General features: G+C 28.9%; 1 protein-coding gene across 3 annotated transcripts in view; it reads right to left on the reverse strand.

Moving 5' to 3' along the window:
* Positions 1 to 875: 875 nt before the first annotated feature.
* LOC101236412 (uncharacterized) overlaps positions 876 to 19525 on the reverse strand; it is a 79763-nt gene continuing 61113 nt past the window's right edge. For 2 of the 3 annotated variants that reach the window (XM_065791687.1, XM_065791688.1), the window contains 7 exons: positions 13732 to 13908; positions 10438 to 10584; positions 10277 to 10357; positions 9758 to 9935; positions 8695 to 8755; positions 3849 to 3918; positions 876 to 1422 (listed from right to left, as the gene is read on the reverse strand). In XM_065791687.1, the coding sequence (XP_065647759.1) occupies positions 1377 to 1422; positions 3849 to 3918; positions 8695 to 8755; positions 9758 to 9935; positions 10277 to 10357; positions 10438 to 10584; positions 13732 to 13908 (760 nt within the window). In that variant the 3' untranslated portion in view covers positions 876 to 1376. Of the gene's footprint in view, positions 1423 to 3848; positions 3919 to 4017; positions 4052 to 8694; positions 8756 to 9757; positions 9936 to 10276; positions 10358 to 10437; positions 10585 to 13731; positions 13909 to 19525 lie in introns of all 3 variants that reach the window. The other variant, XR_010636829.1, reaches the window with a different exon arrangement.

Below are 19525 nucleotides of genomic sequence, written 5' to 3' on the forward strand. Positions count from 1 at the left end.
CAAAATCTAGCATTTATCAATTATTTTTTATCTTACATTTTATTATATGTGAATCCAACATAAAATTAACTACCATTATATTTTGTGAAACTAGAAACATGTAAAAACAAAAATACAAAAAATATTACTAGTACAAGCGGTTTCTTGATGACAAGACCATCTGGTCTTCTGCAAGTTTCCCGCGTTCTTTTAATAATAATGATACCCTGCAGTTATATTCTTTGTATTCTATAAAGTTGTGAGATTTTATTTTTTCTCTTACCATCATATATTTTATAAAAATTGTAAATTTGTATCAGTTATATAGATAGAATCACAATATTGTAAAGATAAAAGAACAAAAAAAAAAAAAAAAAAAATTTAAATTAAACACTAATTATAATCAAAATAAAGTTATAAAGATAACAAATTTCTTCGAATTTATTACTAATATTGCTTTTTTAAGTAAGGAAAATAATATTTTAGATTAAAAGTAAAATCATATAACTGAAAATAGCATCACAAAATGGTAGTAATATAGTCAATTATATAAATAACTTCTTGTCCCGATATGCTCGACTAAAATTATTTTACTCAAATTAATACTATTTAAAAAGTCAAATTCCAGATATTTATTTATATTCTATTATTATTGTAAAAAAAAGAAAAAAAATTTTGTTTACAATAACGAAAAAGTAGAAAAATAATTTTTTTTTTACAATAATTTGAAATATTTATTGAATTTTTTTTTTTATAGATGAGATCTAAGGATTCAACCATTACTGTCCCAATGTGCCCCATTATACCCTTAATGTTAACACAGGTTAGACCGCATGATAAAAGTTAACACTGGTTAAGCTGTAAATTGAATCTACGAGAAATTCATAACTATAATATTCAATAAATGTATTTTATGCAAGAAACTTTACAAAATTATAAATACTCAATAAAATAACTTTAAAATATTTCTCTAATAAATAATCTCGTAATATTTTCCTGAATTTGTATATGAATAGATAACATCTTAAATTTCTTGTTTAGCATTTTTTAAACCGTCTTTTTTAAAAATCAATCAAAAATAAATAAATTGTATACGTAAATAAAATAAAGTGACGAAATCTTTAGTAATAAATAAAAACTCTAGTTTAATAAATGTTATATATAATTTTATAAATATTTACTTTTGGGGTCAAATTTTAAATTTGACTCCAAAAAAAAAAAAAAAAAAGGTAAAAATTCCCACCGAGCAAAAAAAAAAAAAAAAAAAGAATAAAAAGGTCGAATTAATTTCAAATAAAAAGTTAATCTGAGCATAAAAATCAAAGTTAGAAACATCTAATAAAAACAATGTTAAAAATATTATATACTTAAACACTTTAAAATAATTTAATAAAAGATTATTGATCTCTTTCTCCTTTAAACTTTAAGTTTCCTCTCATAGATCTAAAATAAATTTAAAACTTCAAATTTTCTCTCGTAGATCTAAAAATAAATTTCATTCAGCAAAGCGAGTAAAATCACGTCTTTTCTTTTTTTAACAGTTAAAAATGAAATTTTGGTTTAGCTAAAAAAATAACAAGCAATTTTATAAAAATGCCTAGAGAGTTTTGAGTATATATAGATAGGGAAACAACTTATCAGGCCATTAAAACGTTGCGTATTACCGCTGTATACTATGAAAAATCAACGACGTTAATAACAATGTACGGTACTGCCGCCTTCTTTGTGAGTTTCAATCAGGCCACTCAGCAACCAAAGTCACACGAAACATATGCAATCAGTAAAGTCAGGGTACAGTGTCTAAGATGACAGCTAAGCGTTGGTTTCAAGAATTTTGTCACGGGTTCTTAAGATTGCAAGATTGACCAAGAACTAGTATAACATTGTAATTGAATTTAGAGTGTATCAAGCAGTTAACAGAAACCGATCTCAGATTAACTAGGCGTTGTTTAACAAGTAAACTTGGATGCGTTTATGGTACAAAGAAAGATCTGCAAGCTTAGCGTTTGGATACCACAGCAGACACCAGCATGAACCCTATATCTTTGCACCTCACGTTTAACTAGCTCGACCATGATTTTTCTGGAGATAAGAAGTTGGCACTCTACGTTAACCACAACAGCAAGTGGCTAGGCCCGAAACAACTGCAAAGCACTATGTACTAAGAACTGCTTCCGCCGAATACCACAATTGCGGCAGAAACCTACTATGCTAAACTCAACCTGTTTTAGGTAAAATTTTGAAAAAAGACACTTCGATAGCGCAACAATCACATCTTTGAATTTAAGTCTAAAGAGTTTTCTGTCAACAGCATTTATTCTTTGCATAAGAGTTTAAGATCATTGACAATGGTAGTGAACGGAAGCTTTCGGCTTCGACCGAAACCGAAATTTCTGCTTTAACAATTTTTTTACTTTTTCTGTTTCGGCCGAAATTTCGGTTCAAACCGCAACCGAAATGAACCAAAACTTTTATAAGATTTTTTTTAAGTTTTAATTTAGAGTGGGATCATGACGGTTTCCTAATTTTAATTGATTGTTAGTAAATTAATTTTTAATTATAACAATTGTTGAAATTTTAATTGAAATCACGTTACATAATAGTTTTGAGTTACTATTCTCAAATCATTCTTAAAATGAATTAACATTTAAGTAAAGCAACCCAAACCAATAGCTTCATCAAAAGTTTCTCAGTGCTAAATTTTACAATGGAAAATAATCGATAAAAAACTGGTTTATGGAATCATTTTACCGTGACAGCTAGTCATTTCAAATACGGAACTTGCAATATATGCAATTTGAAAATATCTCATGGATCGCACAATCCAAAACTTCAATCACTTAGCGGACTTTCATCACATCACATTTAAGAAGTCGTTTACTCTGAACAATCTCCTAACTGAAAAAGCAATATTCAATAATCAAGACATTCTTTCATATGAAAGAAACAGACTTTTGCTAGAAAACATGAAAAAAAAAGTATTCCGCAGAGAAAATACTTCAATTATTACCTTTAATTATTGAAATGTCTTGACATATTATAGTTTTTATCAAACTATGTTTCATGGTGATTGCTTAGATATATGTAAAATAGTTTTTTTTGCTTTCATTCGATGATCATAAAAGGCTCAGGGATTTTAAACGTTCTTTCTCAAATTTCGGTTTCGGCCGAAATTTTGGTTTCGGTTTCGGTTTCAATGAACCAAAATTTCGGTACTTTCGGTTTCGGTTCAAATTTCGGTTTTGGTCGATCACTAGACAATGGTATTGTCGAAGCTTAATTATGGAATTAAATATTAAAAAGTTTTTTTGAAAAAACGTTTATTTCATTTTTTAGCCAACCAATACCATAATTTTTAATCTATCTAATGAAATTATTATCCATATATTAAAAAAAATATATATATTAATATTCACAGTGTAATTAACAATTGTTGCGTGGTAACTTTTTTAACATCGCGGTGTAAACCTCAGAGTATTTAAATCTGAGATTTTTATTTTTGCTCCCTTGTAAAAAAACTCATCTCAAAATTTTACTGTCAATATAAAATGTTACTTCCCGTTTTATTGTATTAAATGTGGATTATTTAAAAATCACAATGTTTTTATAGTAGTTTATAGAATGAGTGAGGGTTTTAGTTGAAAAAGTGAAAATTGAAGATTAGTAAAATCTCATTTTTTTTGCAACTCTACCGTAGCAAAAAAAAAAAAAAAAAAAAAAAAAAAAAAAAAAAAAAAAAAAAAAAAAAAGAGTTTAATGATTTCTGAGTTTGATGATTTCTGGTCGTTGGATGTACAAGTTTTAATATTCAACATTCATAATGGAGGTTTTTACGAGTTTAAATTATTATATGCCTAAAATATACTCACTCAAATTTTTTCTTATTATCTTCCTTTAAAAACTCATTCTCTTTCATGGCCACCCAATCAGCTATAACTTCTAGATATTAAACAATAAAAATAATATCAAATTTCAAATCAGTTTCAAGACCATCTTTGACATTATTAAGAGGTCTAAATTAGAAAAAAATATACTTACGAAAAGGGGAGCTAATTTTCAGACATACAAATTTCTAAAAAATATTAAACCCATTTGTTACAACCATGGTTAAATCAAAAATGGTTACTTTAAACAGTTTAAATACTTTTTTGACTTGACATAATCAAAACTGTAATAAAAATACTGCCATGATTATATAAATACTAGCATGGCTGCTGACCATGATTATATAAATACTAGCAGGGTCGCTTGTCATGATTATATAAATACTACCATGGTTGCTGATCATGATTATATAAGTACTACCATGGTCGCTGGTCATGATTATATAAATACTAGCATGGTTGCTAATCATGATTATATATGTACTAGCATGGTCGCTGGTCATGATTATATAAATACTAGCATGGCTGCTGGTTATGATTATATAAATACTAGCATAGTCGCCGGTCATGATTATATAAATACTAGCATGGTTGCTGATCATGATTATATAAGTACTAGCATGGTCGCTGGTCATGATTATATAAATACTAGCATGGCTGCTGGTCATGATTATATAAATACTAGCATGGTCGCTTGTCATGATTATATAAATACTAGCATGGTTGCTGATCGTGATTATATAAGTACTAGCATGGTTGCTGGTCATGATTATATAAATACTAGCATGGCTGCTGGTCATGATTATATAAATACTAACATGGCCGCTAATCATGATAGCTAGAATCACTTGTTCCATCTAACTAAATCTCAAAAACTTATCATTTATTTATATCACCTTTTTTCAGTGAATACTCCTTCACACTCTTTACTAATATATATTTAATAAATTTTCTTTTATTTATCTAGTTTTTTAGTGAACATTAATGCTTCTGAATTCTTTTGTCTTTTTGAGTAACTTAAGAGCGACTTTATATAAGAATCAAAAATACAACCTTTTGTTAGTAATCCTCTTCAAAAAAACAACCTTTTGTTAGTGATCCTCTTCAAAAACACAACCTTTTGTTAGTGATCCTCCTTAAAATTGCTAATTTTTTTAATATGCTGTTGTTAATCATAATAGAAGTTCAATTCCAAAAGTTTTGCAAAAAATATTCATAAATACTGGGTATTTCACTTGATTAATTATTATTGTTTAAATATCATGCTTCAAAATATTGATTTGAAAGATTGATTTTAATTTTTTATCATTTTTCTATTTTAAGCCATGATTATCCAATACATTTTTTTTGGATATTATAAATCTTCATCTATATGGTTGTTTTTCTTAATATTTTGATTGGTCTAATAAACAATTGATATAATGAAGTCCAATCCATGGCTAAAGTTCAGTATAATACTGATAAAAAAAATTAATAACTAAGATTGATAACTTAAGACTGTGTGGGGTAAGTTAATAAAGTGTTTCTAATAATCAAGGCAACGCGGTTAATTGAACTGAACTATATATTTGTTTTTTGTCATTCCCTCTGTTACGGCTTAGGGTTTATTAAAAGCAATGAGGATATTGCTTGTAAACAGTGTACTAATTTGAGTTCAGCTGTCTCATCTTGTGATCTTAGTGTTGATGGTTATCTTTCTTTAATTCATAAAGACTCCAATAGTCACATGCTTGGTCTGTGCATTTACATTCGTAAGAATTCAACCATATGTCAGGAAACTAGGTTTGAATCCATAGACTATTCTTTTATGTGTTTTCGTTTAACACCACTTCACTCTATTGTCTTTCTCTTTTTGTTCTATATCGCTCTCCTTCATCTTAAGACTGCACTATCTTTGATGTTATTTCTGATCAAAATGACCAAGCCCTCTGGTCAATTTGATCAGAAATAACATCACACTGAATGGATTGGCTCTAGCGTCATTGACTCTGCAGGCATTAAAGCCCACAACCTTTGCCTTTCTCAATCCTTAACTCATATAGTCAACTTTTCAACTCGCTTTAAAGACAACCCGAATCATTTACCTTCTCTACTCGACTTATGTCTTGTTTCAGATCCTAGTCAGTGCTCAGTTTCTCCACATTCACCCTTAGGTGCTTCTGATCAGTTTGATCTCTCTGAAACTATCATCTAATTCTTCTTCATAATCTGAATCCTCCTATCATCGTACCTCTTACAACTACCTTAGAGCTGACTGGGATTCTATCCGTAAATTTCTTTGTGATGGCCCTTGGGTAGAAATCTTTGGTCTTCCTGTTGACAAATGTGCTTCTTCTCCTCACATTGTTGCAATTGCCAATTGAAATTGTTACTTCCATATCTATCAGCAAAACAATTCTTGATTCCACGGTTGCGTTATATAGACGTCAAACAGGTTGATACATTGCTAGACATTCATATCACTCCAGCTTCTGTATCGAAAGTGATTTTCTGCTTAGACTCTTCTACAGCTTGTGACCCGGAAAACATATCTGTTATAGTCTTGAAAGTGTTCTCCGGAGCTGTCAACTATACTTTCAAAACTATTCAACAAGTGCTTATTAGAGTCTTGTTTACCAGCCTGCTGGAAAGCGACATCTGTTATCCCTATTTTCAAAAATTCTGGAGAGCGATCTGTTCCATCTAACTACTATCCCATTAGTCTTCTTCCTATCATAATCAGGTTTTTGAATTTTTATTTAACAAACACCTAATCTCTCATCTTGAATCTAATAACTTTCTGATCATCAATATGAATTTCGATCTTCTCGTTCTACAGCTGATTTGCTAACAGTAATAACTGATAGGTTTTATCTTGCATTAGATAAAGGTAGAGAATTTAAGGTCATTGCTCTTGTCATTTCTAAAGCTTTTGATAAAGTTTGGCATGCTGGTCTTCTCCATAAGCTTTCTTCTTACAGTGTATCAGGTAACATCTTTAAGATTATTGAACCTTTTCTTTCGATCATAGTATAAAAGTTGTCTTCGATGGACAACACTCTTCTTCTTATTCTGTAACTTCAAGGGTTCCTCAAAGTTTAACGCTTGACCATAGACTCTTTTTAATTTACATAAATGATCTTCCAGATATTCTCACATCTAAGGTGGCATTGTTCGCTAATGACACTACCATTTAATCTTGTCATGATAAGAAGCCAACACACTCTGATTGCATGGAAAAGACATTTGAGCTTGAAAAGGATCTCACTTCTGCGACAGCATGGGGCTCACAGTGACTGGTGAACTTTAATTCAGATAAAACTCAATTTTTTTCAGCCAATCTTTATTGCAATAATTTAGATCTTCCTATATTTATGAATGGTAATGTACTCAATGAGTCATCAACACTTCATCTTCTAGGATTAACTCTTACTTCCGATCTTTCTTGGAAACCATATATCAAATCCATTGCAAAACTAGCATCTGCTAAGGTTGCATCTTTTTATCGAGCTTAGCACTTTCTTACTCAGGATTCTATTCTTTATCTCTATATCTCAAATCTGTCCTTGTTTGGACTTTTCATTTTCATTGGACAAATTCATTCTCGTGTTACTCGTCTTTCAATTAAGTCTCATCTTTTTTTTGAGACTGTTCCTAAGTGCTCTAAAAACTCTTATTCCTCTAGTTTTTTCCCTTGAACATCAGCTCTTTGGAATTCGCTTCCTTCATCTTGCTTTCCTGATTCATATAATTTGCAATCCTCTAAGTCATCTCTCAATCATTATCTTGCTCTACAATCTTCATCTTTTCTCTTCCAGTAACTTCCAACTCTAATTAGTGGTTGCTTGCAGCCTTGTTGAAAGCGAAGATGTTTAAAAAAAATAATTAAATTGCTTGTTCCATTCACAAGTACTGAAGGAAACTTATACTACATGAAACAAAGTAAGAATCTAACAACTTTTAATTTAAATTTAATTGATAATCTATAACAGATATAATTTCTTTCATTATTTATCCATAAATTTTCTTTTTATATAATTTAAGTTATCTGAATTCAGCACCTTAAATGACTGCGTAAAAAGAGTACTTTTTGGAGAAATTTATCAATGACCTAGTCAAAAAGATAGCATGATTTTTTCTGATGACAACATCTTGTAAAACAAGCCCCCAGACTCTAACTAATCAACACGGTGATTATTTCTTAGTAACAAACTATATTGAACAAACCAAAGAACAAATGAACTAAAAGAAGTTGTTTGTATGTAGGAACCAATTGTAAAGCATGTTTAGATATAAATTTTTTTTATCTTTTTACTTATATTTTTAAATTTTAGGTCTAAACTAGCCGATAAACATATTATATGTTCTAAATTTCAAGTTTAAAAATGCATTAGGATTTATTTGATAAATATTCCTAAAAACAAAAAACAAAATGTCAAAATTTTGACATTTAATATCTGGACAACAAAAGAATATTTTTTAAAAAAATTTTGGGAATTGAGCTTCTAGTAATAACATATTAAAACATTTAGCAATTTTAAAGAGGGTCACTATTGAGCCTTGCCTGATTCTTACATGAAGCTGATCTTAAAAAAACAATAATCTTGATTTGGAAGAAAATTTCTAATTTAAATACCACAGCTTGTAATAGCTAATTATATTTAAGGTTTTTCTAATAAACCATAACTCAGATTTTTTTACGAAACTCTTTCGTGTCAGAAGAAGTTTTATTGTTGGATTGATTTTTGTTGAGGAAGTAATAAAATTTTATAAAAGTTATTTATAAGCAAAAAAGATACACATAGTATACTATACACAAATAAAATAAGTTTTGTATAAATTAAACTGATACCGTCTTCTTCTGAAGAACTTGTTGTATAACCGCCATTTTGGTAGTATCGAATGCGAAGTTTCTAAAATATAACTTTAGTTTTGTGGTTTGAAAAGTTAAACTTTTAAAATTTATTAAAAAAAAAATTAATTAAAATTTAGAAAGATTATATTTAAATTGGTAGAAAAAAACAAACAAACAAAAAAAGTAAAAATATGAATAAAAACAATGCAGCCATGTTTGTGTCTGAAAGCTTTTTAGATTTATAGTAAGAACGCATGTTTTAGAATTTGCTTGATTTTTTTTGATTTAATCAAAAACTTAGAAACTCCTGATTTGGTTTAAACTATTTTCCTTTTGATTTACCTTTTCATACATTGCTGGAAACTTTTGTTGTCTAAATATTAATGCAGATTTGTTACTTAATTCAACTATAAATTTCTGAGGTTAATTATATATAATATCAACAAGGTAAACCAAACTTTAATTACTTTGAGTCATTTGAAACCATATTTCTTATTTTTGGTTAAGTAATAACCAATCGATATTGTTTTTGCCCTTTTTGTCTACTCTTTTTCATCAAGATTTCATTTCTATAGTTCATTGTTGGTTTTCAGCAAATAATCTTTTCAAATTGCTTCATGCTTGGTTTTGACATAACTAGCAATTTACAAAAAGCACAAAGAATTTCTAAATATCACTTTCTTTTAATTCAGCACAAATGTAAATTTGACTTTCAACTAAATATAAAAAATTTACTTTATTACAGTAACAACAAAAAGGTTATTTTTTTTGAAAATAACTTAAACTTTTTTTTTGCAATTTAAAAAATGGTTTCAACTGTTCTTGTTTTTTTTGTAGATAAAAAGATTCATTTAAAATGAAGCTTGAGTTTGATAAAATTTTTTTCATTGCTTTTTTTTTTCATATTCAAAATAATTTGAATGGTGCATTTGATATAGTTTGTTTTGTTTTGTTTTAAACAAATAAATAGTTCAGTTTTGTTTTGTTTTAAACAAATAAATAGTTCAGTTTAATTAACCACGTTGCCTTGATTATTATTAGAAACACTTTATTAACTTACCCCACACAGTCTTGAGTTGTCAATCTTAGTTATAAATTTTGTTTTATCAATATCATACTGAACTTTAGCCATGGATTGGACTTCATTATATCGATTGCTTATTTGACCAATCAAAATATTAAGAAGAACAACCATAGTGCAGAACATGTTACACATCAAAAAAATTACCACAATAACACTGAAAAGTAAAACTAAATTGTATAATTACCACAATAATACTAGAGTAACACTGAAAAGAAAAAAAAAGAAAAAAAAAAAAAGAAAGAAAGATGTTTTACAACTTTTTTGTAAAAAAAAACTTTTTATTAATTAGGATAATGTTGAGATAAATTTTCAGTTGGCCCAAGTTTTAAACTGTCCAATATACACATTAAATATCTATTTTAAACTAATTCAGTAGAATAAGTATTTAAAACACATACAATAAAATAAATCTAATTCAAGAACATATATCAACATATCATTTTTGATCATCAACACTTTTGAACTCGCAAAAATAAAAGTATAAAAGTATCTAACTTGATGTTACTGTAGTCATCAGAAAAACTTTGAGACTCAGCCAAACCACGTATTTCTTTAAAAAATATACCCCAGTATCCTCTAAACAAGTTGAAAAAATTTACAAAACAAACAAATTTAACAAAAACTAAAAAAAAAGAAACTAGTAGAATTTTTAGTACCCAACTATATGCAATTCAGCTGTTGATTTTAGCGCCATAGTGACAGATCCTGTAAAAGCAAGTATAATTACCAGAAACAAAGCAGCAAACTTTCTAATATCTTCAACAATTATTATATGAAAGGTGCGATAGTAGATATGAAGTTCCCTACAAAGAAAGTTATCAAAAATAAGATAAATTTTGATTGTATGCGGTAGTGGTGCAATGATAGAACGCTTACTTTGTAAGTGAATCAGTAGTAGCCTCTGGTAGTACCCCGCTCAACTTGTCTGAGAAACAAGTTGAGTGGGATACTACCGTATTTGTATCTTGGTTCGTGTTTCGAAGTTAAAGATTTTGCCTACTTTACAAGCAATAACTAAAATCAAATATTCCTCTTTTAAACTTTTCTTTGAAAAACTTAACAACAGTGGTAACTGATTAATTATTAAAGGTTTTAAACATCTGGCTCAATGCCCACATCTGGTTACACCACAACACTGTGGGTATTATGATTTATTATTATTAGTTCTTAAGTATGAGCAAAAATAGAAATTGAGTTTTTATGTAAAAAAAAAAAAAAGCAAATAAAACAAAAACAACAAATAACCATTATTTTTAATTTACTACTACATACATTTAACAATAAAAATAAATATAACTTTTCTTCTTATATGACAGCACATTAAAAAACCACAAAAAAAAACAACAACAACAGTTTTCTAGTGTCAGTATTAAAACATTTGATTAAAACCGTTTAAAAATCCTTGAACTATTTTTTCTGATTTCGCTTTAATTTTAAAAAAACTTAATTTTAGAAAATAATATTTTATTTTTAAAATTCTTTAAAATTTTTTATATGATTTTTATGACGTGAAAAAGTTTAAAAATATATAAAAAACAATTAAACCTTTTGAAAACTAAAAAAACTTTAACTCTTAACATTTAGCAAAAATTTATTATCACAATTTTCTCTAGACAAGATCGGAGATCTTGTCTAGAGAAAATTAAATATCAGATGATATAAATTTTTATTTACTGTTTCAATAAAAAATTAAAAAAAAATTATATTCTGCCATCATGATTATACATTATACTTTCAGTTATATCCATTATACCAACCTAGTTATAAAATTAAGTACTTATTCTTTAAAACAAAAGCAATACTTTAAACTTACTTCAAAGGTGACATGGTGCTATAACCAAGTTGTAATTTTACAAGTTATAAGTTAATGTCAATATTTTGAACTCAAGTCAAGCTTAACCAACTGGCCAATTCAAGTATCAAGTCAAGAGCAACTAAAATCAAATCAGGTACCAAGTATCACCTGATTCAGTAGTAAACAAAGTAGTGTATTATATCATAGTTTTCAAAACAATCTACTTAATGCGCACAATGTTATTTTATGTTTATTAATTTCTAAATACATTAACACACATTATTTATTCTTGATAAAAAGATGCTATAATCTATTGTATTTGTAAACTAACAAATTCGTCTAATGTCTGACAGTTTCAAAGCTGCAGAATCATGTCTCCATGGCTGGAGACAAGCTTTACTGAAGCACTAGAGGCAGACAATGAAAAGGCTCTGAAAGCTACATGAGATAATAAAGTAGATAAGTCGACCCAGATAAAATGGGCATTGTTTTTATTGTAGATGTCAAGGTAGTGACTTTAGTGCCGGAGTAATACCAATAACTTCCTTTAGTCTTTACTAAATGCTGAAAAAGACATTCATTTTTTAGGCTGTAGTTCTCTCAATATACATCATTAGTAATAGGTACAATGTATCTTGGTTGAAATTCACCCAGATTAAAAAAAAAGAAGCTAGATCTAAGGTAGCTGCTTTGAGGTAGATTGGATCTTAAAGGGAAGCAATCAATTCAAATTGTGGCATTATTATTTTCACATTGATGAAGATGTCAAGAAAATGTTTTTTTATTGATACTTGGAAACTTTAGACCAAATTTTTCAAAAGTTGGACAATACAGAGGGCATAACAAATATGTTGTATCTCCTCCTCCTGTGTCAATTCTGTTGCTTCTCTAAATAGCTATAGTATGTTCATCAATTGATTCAACTTTATTTACTGTCACAAACAACATTTTATGTCTGATTTTGTATAGAACACGACTAAGCTTTAAAGTTTACATTAGAGAACTGCCTGAATTTATTTCAGTGTTGAGTTCCATTTTGTTTTGGCACATGAAAGTATGCTTCTTCCTTCAAATTTAACCTCAAATGCTTATTTGAATTGATCTTTGATAGTTTGGAAAGCTAAAAAAAAATACTAATTGTTTCCTATTTAGCAAAACATTGCAAGCACTTTTTTTTTGAACTAGCAAAAAAATAGTGCACTAATTTTTTTGCATCCACAGCCTCAAATTGTTTACATGTTTTTATGGCTGTGTGGTCCTTCGCGGACCGCAAGAACCCCTTGGTGTAATGCAAGGACCCCTTCGTGTAATGCAAGATTGGAATTCTATGTTCTCTTTACTCTCTTTTGCGCAATGATAAAAATTTCTTTGTGTTTTGGTCCAAACAAATATTTATTGTGATCGAAACCTAATATATTTTTTTCAATCAAGATATTAAATGTAAACATCTTTCCACAGTAATATTACTATTTTTGTTTACTAAAACTCTGCAACACACTGAGTTGTACTTACTACTGCCAGAAAATAACTAAAACACTTGTTTTTCACAATAGACTAAGGTAAGTTGTAACTAATAACCATATCAATACTGCACTGGTGATCTGCTTTGGGTAATAATATATAAACAGACCAACACAGTTTTTAATAAAATGTGTGATTTAAAGCTTTTGCAGTTTATTACTGCTTAAAAGTGGTACATTTGTTTGCATGGTATTTTTCATATCTGTTAGATATAAAGGTACTAAATTACTGCCAATTAGTGCAATATAAAGTGCTCCTAGGTGTTTTACAGCTATATTTTATCAACTAAATTTTAATAGCTTGCTAACTTATTGTTCTTTATAAAACTTTTAATTCAAATAAAAATGGAATTTGTTAAGCATCTATCAGTAATTTCAATTTCAAATAACTGATACTTTTTGGAATAAAAAGACTGCATTCTTTCTACCACAAAATACTTATTTTTATATCATCGAAACTTTTCTAAACAATTCAATTTTACCTATAATTAATATCTCAATAAAATAACTGAATGCAAACAAATTAATGACATTAATAAGATTGAATTAAAAAAAAATTCAATTACTAATTTGCACATTACTTACAATAGTTGCCTAATAAAATCTAAATCTAGTAAAAAAGATTTTGTTCTTACTTGATTACTATGAAATACTGAAACAGCCTCAAGCAGTTTATAAAATAAGCAACTGCTGAAATGATCCATTCAATATGAAACAACTTTGCAAAGCGAAACGGAATAATGAGCAATATAGTTCCCAATCCTAATATATCAATGTAGTTGGTATAATCACTGAAGTAAATCGACCAACGCCTATAAAAAGAAAAAAGAAAAAAAGAAAGCGATTGTTACTTTTATTACTGATAGTTATCTTCGTGTTGATTGAATCAACAAGAAGATAACTGAATTGACATGAACCAACATGAAGATAATTGTGTTGAGAAGAATCAACATGAAGATAATCATATTAAGAAGAATCAAAACAATTCTTTTTATCTTCGTGTTGATATGAATCAACATGATTATCTTAATTTTTCATTTTGTTGATTCATATCAACACAAAGATAAAAAGAATCTTCAAGTGTTGAGACAAGTTGTTTTCACCTCTTAAATAAACTTTAGAAAATAAGTTTGGAGTAAATTAAACTTACTAAAACAAAATATTTTTCAAGATATCAACTAAAAACTTACTGAACACAACTTGTCTCGGCACTTGGGGATCCTTTTAAATATTTATTAAAATACAGGTACTAAAAATATTTTAAATTCTATTTACACATATAACACACAAAAAATAAATTTTATTTTTGAATTATATTACCTACAAGTATGCGATATCACGTACAGATAGGTGATATCATATATAGGTACAAACTAGATTTTGAAAATTTGTTTTTTAGTGTCCATAAATTATATAAAAATAGGTTTAAACATGCAAGTTTAAAATTTTCAATTTCAAAATAGGTAACTTCCAGAAATGAGGCAAACTTTAAATTTTTTTACATTCTGGTGTCAAAAAAGAAATTTTTACAAAAAACTATAGCGCTCAGAGCCTGGAAATAATATTAACAGTTAAATTTTTTTACAAAAAACTATGAGTCTGGAACTAAGTCTTTCGCTACCCTGTGAACATGTTAGAGATTGTTTTTCAAACCTTTTAGCATAAAATGCTAGTGCCAATCACTATCTCGACGAGTTGAACAGAAAAAAGGAACGAAACTTGACCTGCTTGTTCACTCTTATCCGTTTTTCACATTTTGGTGGTCTCCAGAGCACTCCGCGAGGCCTTTCACACAACTTAACTGAGTGAAAATCAATCTAGATGGAGTGAAAAAGGTCCCCACATGTTTTTTTTTTATGAGCAAGCACCTAGGGAATCGAGAGTCTGGAAATGATATTAACTGTTTATGAAATTAACTGTTAATAAAATGAAATAAAATATGTTATATATGTATAATTTTTACAAAAGGTAAAAAAAAATTTAAGTTAGAATTATCGCAAATCTAAATAATTATATATGCAAAGGGTTATATTGTTTAAGCTAATTTCTTGCAAAAAAATTAGCTTAAACAATATAACCCTTTGCATATATAATTATTTAGATTTGCAATAATTCTAACTTAAATTTTTTTTACCTGTTGTAAAAATTATACATAACATATTTTATTTCATTTTAAGGTAGCCAAATTACAAATTAAATCTAATTATGATTTTATAAGATAATTCTAAGGCTGGTAGAAATAATTGGGATTGACCAAAAATTTTCAATAGGTTGTAATTCTGGAACACAAGCCAGATAATTAACTTTTAAACATAATGTATGTTTTTCTCATCCAGATTGTTTATAAAAAGAATTAAATTTTCGATAATACAACACTATTTAGTTTCCATGAGGAGATATGATACATGATATGATTACATTATCAATCTTTTGATAATGTAATCATTTTTGTGCATTGCACAGTGGGCCAATAGGTGGACAAAACTAAAAAAATACATGCCTGAAAAAATAAATTTTTAAAAATAATTTTTAATTAGATATATTAGGACCTCAACAGTAATTGATTTAAATTTAAAAATCCCCTGCCTTGGGGGTCTTGGTTGAGTAAAGGCTAGAGATGGTGTCTTGATAAAATACTTATTGTAATCAGATGTTAACTGCATCCAGCTACTGTTTTGTAGTATGCCTCCAAGGCAAAGACTTTATGGGTAAGCAGAAAAGCTCTGCTAACCAGCCTCAAACCCTTTTTTCATTTGTTAGGCTAACGTAGATGTAAACCTGTGTTACCTTGCTTCCTGCCTAGGATGATGGATGCTGGATCTTCTTATAGATTTTTGCTTGTGCCTCTTTGATAGTGGCTATGCAACTCTTCCTGTTATCTCCTAATGAGCGTACAGCTCTAAAACTTAGATAAATGGTTCTGAGGTTGGCTAGTAGCAAGGTTTCCCGAACTCTGTGGTAGCTCTCAGAGAGGCTGAGGCCATCAACCATCAGCTGCAAAATATCAGAGTATTAACAGTGCCATGTTGCACATGGATGGTGTCCCTGTTAATACTTTTGGTGCGCATTGTCAAGGCCACATAAGGAGTCCTTTATTATGACTTAGGGTTAATTAACAGGACTGAGAAAATTCCATAGCTCATTGCTTAGGAGGTTGTGCTCTATCTAAGAATGATTCAAATTTTCCTTAAACTTGAAACATGCCAAAAGCAACCAAAAATATAAAACATAAAAAACCATCCATACCACCTAACTGTTTTAATATATATTTGTGGTCTGTGAAGCAATCTTCCGTCATTTAAATCACAACTCTTGCAAAATTTACTAGATTTGCTTGCTCTTAGTGAGACCAATTTAAATTCTGCTATTCCTTCTTCAGATCTCAGTGTTGATGGGTACTATCCTTTAGGATGGTACCTTTAGGACCCCCAAGCCAAAAGGTCTTTTAGGCTTGGGGGTATATACATAAGCATCAATTCATCTATTTGTTTTAAAATCAGGTTCAAATCCATTGACCATTCTTTTATGTGCTTCCGCTTAGCACCACTTCACTCTATCACCTTTCTCTTTGTTCTCTATTATTCTTCTTCTTCCCAAGACTGCACTTTTTAAGATATAATTTCTGATCAAATTGACAGATAAAAAAAAAAGTTAAGCTTTTAAAAGTTTTAACTGTTATAAAAATATTATAACGATATGCGCTCTCATTTTACCCCTTTGCCAATATTATTATTATTAGTGACTTTAATGTTCATTACACTGAATGGCTTGGCTTTTATGTCACTGAGCCTGCTGGCACTAAAGCCTATAGCTTCTGCATTTCTCAATCTCTTATTCAGTTATATATCAGGGTTGGCAAAAACCTGGGTTTTTGAGCAGGTATATTGACTTATACAATAGCTTAATTAATAATCAGATTGCATTTTTTTCTAATATAAAGCTATTTTTAAATCGATTTATCTTTTTAGTTAAATTTAAAATATAAGTAGATTATGCTTCTTAAAAATGTCAAAGTATTAACCAGAGGGAAGAAATTAGGCTAGTGAGTAGGATGAAGTGACCATACCAACCAAATAGAGTAATATGTAATTATTGTAAAGAGAGCATAATTAAAAAAATAGAGAGAGTTAAGATGCATTTGGATAAATCCAGAAGAAAGAAAAAAGGAAGTGCTAATGATTTCGCAGACATATTTAGCGATATATCAGTTTTAGAGTCAAGGTCATCTATACCTGCAGCATCAAACAGGTCTAACTAGTCAGAAGATAATGATCAAGATTGTTTAAGCTTTATTAGCGATTCTTCTTATTTGTCAATTTTTCATTCAACTGAAATGACAATGCAATGGCAAACATCTATTTCTAAATTTGTTACTACAACAAGAAGTAATCAGAAGAATTAACTGGATTTGCAAGATGCAAGGTATTTTTTCCCAACAAATATACCATTCAACATAGTAGAAAATCTTGACTTTACCAAGCTGCTTAAAAAATTTAGACCTGGAAGTCCCCAAATAGAAAACAGATATCTTCAGAACTCTTAGTAAAGGTAAATAAAGAAGTAATCAATATAATGAAAAACGATTTTGATACTGATTGTATTGCTACCCTAATTCAAGATAATTAGAGTGCGTTCAATAATAATTTTATAATTTTTCATAGTATCCAAGACCATGCTATCTTTGTCTGAGTACAAAAAATTTAAAAGAGGTTTAAGAGAGCAATATTTAACAGATCCATAATATAAAAGTAACTATAAAATTGTAAAAAAATTAAAAACATGCATCTGATCAAATTAATATAAATAGAGATAAAAAATTTTCTTTTAAGTTTACTACTCTTAAAATTTTACTTATTTACTTAGAAAGAACATTGGAAAAAAAGAAGAAGCTGAGGAATGGTTGAATGAAGTCTATCCTGAATTTATGCATGGCTACTATGCATTGAAACTAAAAGATTTGTTTCCCAACATATTTAATGATAGTGTAAAAAGCACAAAATCAGGAACATATTGGTGGAGAATTATATATTATGAAGTAAAGTTTTCTAAATTGCCTGCAAGTTTTGCAAGATTATAATGACAGTTGCACACATGTCCAACTAGTCCATTAAAAGATCTCATCCTTTGGCATTATTTGGAGCAAAATATGAAATCTTTTAGGAAGAGAAAAAAAAAAAATGCTTGTACAAATTTACATACATTAAGGTCAAGATGCATAATTGCTGATGACTATATTGTAAGACAACTTTGTTTTAAACCTTCAAGTTTGAATATTACTGCTCCAAACAAAATAAATTATCATTTATGACTCACTAAACTTTATATTTTTAGAGCAATTGCTGAGCAGCATCAAATCTTGAGTGTTAATAAAAATTAATTTATGAATAAAAAAATTATAAGTAAAAAATTTAAGACCAAAAACCCATTAAGTTGTGTTTTTGGGTTTGGATGCCGACACTGTTATATATATTCATCACACTGAATGGCTTGGCTCTAATGCCACCAACACTGCTGGCACTAACACCTATAACTTATGCATTTCTCAATCTCTTACTCAAATAGTTAACTTTGCGACTCATTTTCATGAAAACCCTAATCATTTACCTTCACTCCTTGATTTATGTCTTGTCCCTGATCCTAGCTTGTACTCAATTTTTCCTTTTTCTCCCTTGGATGATTCTGACCATGCAATGATCTCTTTAAATCTTTTATCTCATACTTCCTTTTCAGACTCACCCTATCACTGCACTACTTACTACTACCCTAAAGCTGATTGGGATTCTTTTTGTGATTTTCTTTGTCACGGTCCTTTGGCTGATGTCTTTTTTTTCTCAGCTGAAAAATGCACCTCCTATATAACCTCCTGGAATTTATACACACAAATTGTTAGCTAATCATTTTTTAATTGAAAAATATCCATTAATTAAATGATTAAATAATAATAAAATTGCTATTAAATCTTGCCCAGAAATAAAATTTTTAAGAGAGAGAGAGAGCTCTTGATTTAGAAGTAACTAGACAAGAGTTTAAAGTTCTCTCAGCGCTACTTTTTAAATATATACATCACCTGTACGCTTTTAATCTGACATCACAAAAACCGTATAATTTTAATTTAGTATGTTGTATAGAGACCAACTCTACCATCTAGGTACACAAATAAGAGGTGTCAAACCAAAATCATTAATCATCTAGTTTCATTAAATCAAGATATTTTCTATGATTAGCGAATCCCATCATAATTTTAAATTAAAACAATTAGATTCATTAATCCCAAAGGTTTATAGAAACCTAACATTCCTAAAGCTTGAGAAATAAACTTGCAAATGTTGTAATCTCTATCCTGCATGCAAAGAACAATAGAATTCCTGTTGCAAAAGAATAATAGAATTCCTGCTGCTAAAGAACAATAGAATTGATGCTGCTAAAGAG

This window comes from Hydra vulgaris, chromosome 02, assembly GCF_038396675.1.
Source record: "Hydra vulgaris chromosome 02, alternate assembly HydraT2T_AEP".
Taxonomy (NCBI): domain Eukaryota; kingdom Metazoa; phylum Cnidaria; class Hydrozoa; order Anthoathecata; family Hydridae; genus Hydra; species Hydra vulgaris.